This window comes from Haliotis rubra, unplaced genomic scaffold (genome assembly GCF_003918875.1).
Source record: "Haliotis rubra isolate DU_JTF1 unplaced genomic scaffold, ASM391887v1 Scf238, whole genome shotgun sequence".
Classification (NCBI taxonomy): domain Eukaryota; kingdom Metazoa; phylum Mollusca; class Gastropoda; order Lepetellida; family Haliotidae; genus Haliotis; species Haliotis rubra.
In genome coordinates, this window is record NW_025766425.1 from 606,749 (window position 1) to 615,254 (window position 8,506).

The following is an 8,506-nucleotide window of genomic DNA, read 5'->3' on the forward strand; positions in this document are numbered from 1 at the left end:
TTGTTCCTTTCCTTAAATGTTTCATTTGTGCCAAACATTATTTACAATTTCATCTTGTATGATTAAAAGTTTTTAGTAATGCCTAATCAAGCATTGTGATTTTGTTGTGTTTTTGCTTTATAAATCAAGCATTAACTCGACTATAAGTAGTTTTTTTGTTAAAAAATAACTTCTTGCAATATATTGCAATACGTATCGCAATATATATCCACCCCTACCAATTAACATATTGTAGTTAATGTTGCACATACCGTTGATCCCAAAGTAACACCCAGATGAGATTAACAGATCCTTCTAATCCAAATCAAACCGCTACTAATACTCTCTCCTTCAGTTGGTGGGTGGGGACGGGGTAAGGGCGTTATTTCTAGTTTTTTTGTTTTTTGTTGTTTTTCACTTTTGTATATTTTGTATTTTGTATTGGTGTGTGTGTGTGTGGTTTTTTGCTTTGTTCTGTTTTGCTTGTCTTTTTTTGTTGTCTTTTCTTTTTTGTTCTTTTGTTTTTGTTTGTTTTTGGGGGATGGGGTGGGAGGGTGGGGCTAGTAGGTGGTTGTCAAGTAGAAAAGTTCAGCTTTGAAAGTTCATTATATCGCTTTAAATCTCATACCCATATTATTTCAGGTTCATATTTTGAATTTATAATAATTCAAATTTATTCCCAATAATCAAAGTTCTGGTCTAGCCAATACCTATTATATGAAGCGTTAAAAGCGAATGTCGGTTGTACTAAAATATATGCCCCTTGCGCTGCGTCTTATCCGTAGCTGCGATATCGGTAGGGCAGACATATCCAAACATTTTTAAATGGTTAAAAATGACGTCGATAATGTCCTTCAGTATTCGTCATATCCGTATTTGTGATTTAAGGCGGGCAGACATATCCAAACATTTTTAAATGGTTAAAAAGGACGTCGATAATGTCCTTTAGTATTCGTCTTATCCGTATTTGTGATATCAAACGTAATTAATAAAAATGCTAATATAAACGTTCGTCCTATCCGTAGCTGACATTTAAGGCGGCAGATATATCCAGCGGTTCGAGAATGTAGGTTAAAAGAGGAAGGAGATATTGCTGGTGCCATTAGTTCCTCAGTATTCGTCTTATCCGTAGCTGTGTTTTAAGATGGACAAACATATCCAACGGGAAGGGTACAGCCAGTGGGGACGAAGGCCGCTGGAATTCCTGCTGCTGCAGGGATGTTGTTGAGGCAGTATTGCAGCATGCAGTTCTTGAAGGTTCCCAGCAGCTGGGCCCGAGTCAGCGGGCTGACGGCGTTGGTGAGGAGGCAGCCGGCATATGTGGAGTCGTAGTAGACGCTGCAACATCTGATGGCGTTGACGAGGAAGGCGTCCACCATACAGGCCGTCGTGTTTGCAATGAGTCTCAGATTAGTGCATTCCACACCGTCTGGGGTTCTGAAAGACAAGAAGTAACTCTTTTCAGGCACTATACATGTATACCTCACACAAATGTCCATTAATGTGTGTTGACCAGTGAAGATCCGGGTTAGAACTGGTCTTCAGCAACTCTTGCTTGTCGTAAAAGGCGACTAATGGGATTGGTGGTCAGGCTCACTGATTTGGTTGACACGTCATCGTATCCCAATTGCGTAGATCGATGCTCATCACTGGATTGTCTGGTTAAGATTCGATTATTTACACACCGCTGTCATACAGCTGGGATATTGCTGAGTGCGGTGTTAAACGAACAACAAACAAAACATTAATGCGTGTTAAGCGATATAAACGTATAAATGGCGTAAATAAACCTGACCGTCTGAATGAAAAAAGAAAATATGTGTCCATTGTATTATCTAAAGTACTTACAAACAATCATCAGTGCCACGCTTTGCTATAGGAACATACCGGACACATTTTTCGACAGGTTAACAATACAATTATCATTGATAATTTATTTTTTCAAATATTTCATTCACATATGCATGAAACGTTTATCTGCAGAAGAAGCATCATAATATCTCGAGTTTTCTGCTCATTTCATAAAATCTTAAAATCATGCACATGTATTTACGTAAATTTCTAACGTGGCGATATTACAAGCATGACGTCACATCAGCGCAAGGACGTCATAAAGTTGGGGAACTAGCTATACACTATGATGAGAATTTGTCGTTTCCTTTTGTTTGAGGGGCGGTGAGGTAGCCTAGTGGTTGAGGCGTTCGCTCGTCACGCCGAAGACCCGGGTTCGATTCCCTACATGATCACAATGTGTGAAGCCCATTTCTGGTGTCCCCTGCCTCGATATTGCTGGAATATTGCAAAGCGGGCATAAAACTAAACTCACTCATTCCTTTTAGTTTGAAATATGAACCCGTTCCTTTCAACGATTTGACTGACCGCATTACACCCCAATAGACCACAGTTTCAGCTGTGCAATGGTTCGAATTATTCAGTCCAGGATGCACAGAGTGTGATATCATCAACATGAACTCACCTAAATCCACAAATATTAGAGATGGTTGGTTGGTTTGTTGCTTAAAGCTGTGCTCAGAAATATTCCAGCTATATGACAACGGTTTGTAAATAATAGAATCTAGCCAGTATCAACATCATGAGCATCGATAAACGCATTTGGGATACCATGACATGTGCCAATCAGGTCAGCAAGCCCGACCACTGATCCCGTTAGCCGCCCCTTACGAAAGGATGGGTTCCTGAACACCAATTGTAACTAGGGCTGCGCAATATAACCGGTTTGCCGGTATTTACCGGGTCAGACATGAAAACGATACGTATTGCGATACGCTGATGGAAAACCGGTATTTTGACATGCAATCGGAAAACTTCGTAACAGTCGGAAATGTTCGGATATGTCCTTGTTTCATTTGTGCCAAATATTATTATAAATCAAGAAGTAACTCGATTATAAGTAGTTTTTTGTTTAAAAATACTTCATGCAATATATTGCAATACATATCGCAATACATGCTTTCGCATCGCAATATATCGCAATATGAAAATTCTCTGCAATACCCACCCCTAATTCTAACCCGGATCTTCACGGGTCACAAATATTAGAGACTAGTTCTCATCATGTTAAGTGTGTGAACCAGGTCAGAATTTCAGCAATATTCCAGGAATATCACTATGGGAGACACCAGAAATGGACTTCACACATCGTACTCATGCGGAGAATGGAACCGATGCCTTCGGCGTGGCGAGCAAACACTTAGGCTACCCGACCTCCCCATTTATTTTGTATAATGAGATCCAAGCAGTGTTTTGTTTTGTATCCCGCTGTATATGAAAGCGGCGTAAAACCCATCCCACCAATCACTCACTCACTCACCTCTCCACAGAACATCTTCACAATAAAGAAAACTTGCATACTTAGTCACTGAAACTTTGCCAACCCACTCACTCACTCACACACTCACTACTCACGCACTCACGCACTCACTCACGCACGCACGCACGCACTCACTCACTCACTCACTCACTCACTCACTCACTACTCACTCACTCACTTACGCACTCACTCACTCACCCCTGATTGTTGGTAAGTTGTCTCAGACTTAGCCCAAAGTCAGCTTCAGCTTGCGTTACACCAGGTACAGCGAGAAATGCGTTGTCGTTAGTCGGATTGCCGTCGCAGTTGGCGCAGAACCCTTCGTTTGTAAAGATGGTGGTGGGTACGGTCGACACCGTTGCTGCCATTAGGGACGGGTCGAAGGCGATGACGGTGTCACATGGTGTAAGCGTAGCTCGGTAGAAACCGTTGAACTGGGAAGACGTCACTACGATGTCTAGGAGTCCAGGTATGGCGTCCAGGACGCCGGGTATAGCAGCTACAACAGGCTGGATGGAGAGAGAAAATGACATCATAAACAGGCATCTACGCTTCCACAACAACATTTGAAAATGAACACCCGTACAAAAGACTGGCACGTAGGATTTAACGAAAAGAAATATACAAACATTATCAAAATGTTACCAGGCTGTAAACAGTCGTCAAAACACTTCAAACGATACGAAACACAATTAAGATACTCGTATAGATGCATCAACATCCATTACTAAATTCGTTATGAATTTCATGGACGCAAAATATTTTTTCCGTTATAATTCTAGAAACCCACTTGTCCCCAAAGTCCACGTTGTTTTAATGAGTTAGTTTGTTTGTGTGTGTGTGTTCTGTAACTAAGCACTCTGCAATATTTGGCAAAGGGTTGTGAATAATCGAGTCTGAACCAGAAAAAACAGTGATCAACAGCATGAGCATCGGTCTACGAAACTGGGATACGATGACATGTGTCAACGAAGTCTAAGAGCCTGATCACCCAATCCCGTTAGTCGCCTTTTACGACACGAGTGTTCTACTGAAAGCCAATTCTAACTACGTGGGTAGATAAAGTTTATTAAAAGTATGAATTATTTTATCATCTGGATTGTGTCCTTTGATTAACGCTCACTCGCTATAATGTATCTACAAATCTACCAAAGCAAGCCAAGGGGTGGTGGGGTAGCCTAGTGTTTAAGGCGTTCGCTCGTCACGCTAAAGACCCGGGTTCGATTCCCCACATGGGTACAATGAGTGAAGCCCATTTTTGTAGTCCCCCGCCATTGAATTGTTGGAATGTTGCTAAAAGCGCCGTAAAACTAAACTCACACCCCCAAAGCAATTGAAAAATATTTTAACTTTATTGAAAAGGATTGACCAGTTATCTGGCTTGATATGAGCTCAGTTTGGTTGAAGATGCAACATGCCAGAAATAGGGACTAAATATGTAAAATATACGTACCGTGGACTGACCTCCTGGCCCCAGGGTGAAGGTCACTACAGTGTTGTCCCTGGAGGCGGTGACTAGGAGCTCCCTGTTGAAGATGCGGAAGGGGAACTGGGGGTTGTTACGGAGCTTGGTGACAGTCTCTACTTGTATGTCACATCCGGTGGCGGAAATAAACCCAGCCAGGTTAAACTGACACGGAAGTACGGTGCGCGTTCTCCCATTGTCGAATTGTCGTGTGTGGGGATCGCCGAAGCTGACGCAGCCGCACTGACCAACTAATAATAATAAACATAAAAATACACTTAACCACATAAAACCTTTTGAAGACCTTACTAAGGCTTCGAATTTGGGTAAATCTGAAATATTACCAATAATCTTCTAATTTTCTGAGGCGTAATAACGTATTTTTTCACATTGTGCATTTTAGGTATTCTTACTGCTGATTTTTCAATTGAAGCAATATGACGTCACAGCGCTAAATTAACGAACAATACGAAATAACGTCATACAGTGTTCATGATATCATAGTTTCATTACACCAACAATAGGCTGCCTTCGATTAAGTATATTTTAGGGTGACATTTCCTACGGGTTTTTTCATTTTCTCTATTACAATTTCAGTGAGGGATAGTATTATGGTAAAGAATAACCAAGTTGAAACGCGAAATTTAAGATCACATGTTCCTAATTCAGGATTGGCTGTGGGGTAGCCTAGTGGTTAAAGCGTTCGCTCGTCACGCGAAAGACCCGGGTTCGATTCCCCACATGGGTGAATGTTTGAAGCCCATTTCTCGTGTTCCCCGCCGCGATATTGGTGGAATATTGCTAAAAGCGGCGTAAAACTAAACTCACTCACTTCTAATTCAGGATTACGTGTATACCATTCATTTGTTGGGACAGATCTATTGTGCATCTGGGCGAATCGTAAGTCTTTAAACACACCTGTTATGCTCGTTACTTACCCGGCACACAAAGAAATCGACCAGAACCGACGTAGCCCGCCGAACAGATACATTCTCCGTTAGTACATCCTGCAAACTCCGCACAAGTGAACTGCCCGCACGGAACTCCCTGACCTGATGTGAAGAGATTCATTGATTGATTGTTGTCTGTACCAGACAATCCAGTGATCAACAACATGAACATATATCTACGTAATTGGTATACGATGACAACCAAGTGTCAACCAAGTCAGCGAACCTGACCAACCAATCCCGTTTGTCCGATAGAGAAACATAGATTCACAAAAGATGGAAACCTAGCCATTTTTTCAAAATCCTACTTTGTTATCAAAATACATACAACCAGTTGGACCTCAGTGAATGACATTCGTGTAACAATAGATATGATATAGGTGAAATGTGCGCATTTAGGGGCGGTGGGGTAGCTGACTTGTTCGGTAAACGTTCGCTCGTCACGCCGAAGGCCCGGGTTCGATTCCCAACATTGTGTGGAGCCCATTTCTGGCGTTGTTTCGATCCGACCAAACCTTAATACTATCCACTGAATGCCATGCCATGCTCCATGAACCGTAATACTAGTAAGTACTATCTTTTAACATCTTTTCTTACGATGGCATCGATCCATCAACCTGTTCTCCAGATTCCACGGGGGTAACTACCAAACAGCTAAAAGACAAACTTGCCATACACTGATACACGTTATTCCTGACTTTACTGGAATTGCCCGTTTTCTAAAATACCCTGCCGTCTCTTGACATTGCAGATCTTGTAACCAGACACTGACATCTTTCGGAATTGCAGATGTTAGAACCATAAAATGACGTATCTAGAAATTGCAAGTGTTATAATCTTACACCGACGTCTTCAGAAACCGTACCATTATCATACATGACATGACCCTCCAGAAGATGTATATACAAACGAGTCCGGTAATTCCGCGCGTCCGGTAATGCAATAGCGTACTTCCGTATCAAGGTAAACATCGTCTGCTACCACATTTACGCTTGAAATCGGGACATTTCTACAAGGGACTGGCTTTTAATCACTAAAGGTAAGTAAATGACAGTATTTGACAGATAAATTGACAGTTCTTCATTATTCATAATTGGATTTAATATGAAACACTCTTCCTTACATTGATGAAGTGATTTTTGATGATATTCTGGCCCTAATACGCTTCTATACTTAGGATCTCAAGCCGGATGTTATGAGCAGCAATTGCTGCGCAGAGTTACCGGACAGCAAGCGATGTTGTCGGAACGCCGTATAGGTCAACCGTAAGGCATAATGCAACGTTAGAATCTTATAGTCTTCAATATAATATGATGCATACCAGCATGTTTAGTCACGTAAACCACAAAAAATAAGAGACGTTAGTTGCCGTGTTGCGATCGATGTGCTTAGGTGCGCGGAATCACCGGACGGCATTGTATACATACTTTGCTTCCGTATTTTTGCTCAGTCTGAATTCAGTTCCTTACGATTGTTATATAACGAAACTAAAGATTGTATGTCCAGTTTTTGCCAGTACAAGCATTGTACACTAGACGATGTAAACAGCAAGGATCGGTTTTACGAACAATAATAGTGCATTTCTATGGCGCTATTTCCAAAGCGCACAATCTGATCATTGTTAATCCGGATAACCCAAGCTGCCTGTGAGGCGCTAGAAGGTAAATAGTCACATGAATTATCTCACCGGGTACCCATTTTCTGCTGGGTGAACAGAGCCAAAACAAATTCACTTGCTAAGGTGAGACCACGTGTGTCACATGTGCTTCGTTGAGTGGCAGGACCGAAGTCCTAGAAACTCTCAGGAGTCAAGCTGCCAAACACGGGCCACCCATCCGAGGACTCTCTGTGCCCAACGTTGCTTAACTTCAACTGATTTGTGACCTGCGCTCTATGCCCAGGACCACACAGCACCACTAATGTGGTTCACAAAAGACGTAATTCAAAATTAGGACATCGCTTTCAACATGATCAGCAAACGCAATGAGGTGTCACTAAATTGTCTGGTACAGAAATGGTTGTTCGTACGCCATGTTCAAACAAACAAATATTCTTTTAAGCAAATTGCATAAGTGGAGAAAGCTACCGAGACAGTGGAACATGGTTAACATGTCAGTAGCATAATTTATCATAGCTGCTTGTCTGCATCCATTAATTATGATGACCTTTGGGCGGTGGGGTAGCCTAGTGGTTAAAGCGTCCGCTCGTCACGCCGAAGACCCGGGTTCGATTCCCACATGGGTACAATTTGTGAAGCCCATTTCTGGTGTCCCCGCCGTGATATTGCTGGAATATTGCTAAAAATGGCGTAAAACCATACTCACTCACTCAGTATGATGACCTTTACGCTCAGTGGAATCTGTTACGGCACTTGAAACAGCCTGCATGTTCTACGACCTTAACGTTACAGTATAGAAACAACAGACTGGGTCAACTTCCTGGAACATCCATAGATCGTACCAGCATACACACTAACATACTAGGACTGTGTATTGGCAAATAAATTGTACTGCAATATATTGCGATTCAAGTACCCGTATTGCGATACATTGGGAGCTTAAGTGTTTGACAGTAAGTGACACTAATTGTACATGTCGATCCTATTTTCTACAGTCCAAGACCCTAAACATATAATGTTATGGTTCTGATAACAGCAATCTCAAAAATTGTATAGTCATTCTATTTTCTGTTATTATTATACAATATATAGTATTACAGTATGCCGTTTGTCATTGAATAATGAAGTAAAATATCTGTTGTATATGAAAGTCTGTGTAGATA

The 8,506-nt window shown here is 41.6% G+C and overlaps 1 protein-coding gene across 1 annotated transcript; it reads right to left on the reverse strand.

The window, feature by feature from the left end:
* Positions 1–557: 557 nt before the first annotated feature.
* Positions 558–6,499, reverse strand: LOC124278476. Its single transcript, XM_046714177.1, has 5 exons — positions 6,454–6,499; positions 5,714–5,860; positions 4,764–5,026; positions 3,509–3,819; positions 558–1,416 (listed from the first exon to the last, which is right to left on the reverse strand). The coding sequence occupies exons 1-5, from the start codon at positions 6,497–6,499 to the stop codon at positions 1,119–1,121; spliced, it is 1,065 nt and encodes a 354-aa protein (XP_046570133.1). The 3' UTR covers positions 558–1,118.
* Between the last annotated feature and the right edge of the window lie 2,007 nt (positions 6,500–8,506).

Excerpts from the sequence above, each read along its gene's own strand:
- LOC124278476 (XM_046714177.1), bottom strand. The coding sequence starts at position 6,499 with ATGTCAGTGTCTGGTTACAAGATCTGCAATGTCAAGAGACGGCAGG. Across the intron at positions 5,861-6,453 it reads CAATGTCAAGAGACGGCAGG|ACAACAATCAATCAATGAAT; the intron begins GTATTTTAGAAA and ends TGTCTGGTACAG. Across the intron at positions 5,027-5,713 it reads TCGATTTCTTTGTGTGCCGG|TTGGTCAGTGCGGCTGCGTC; the intron begins GTAAGTAACGAG and ends TATTATTATTAG.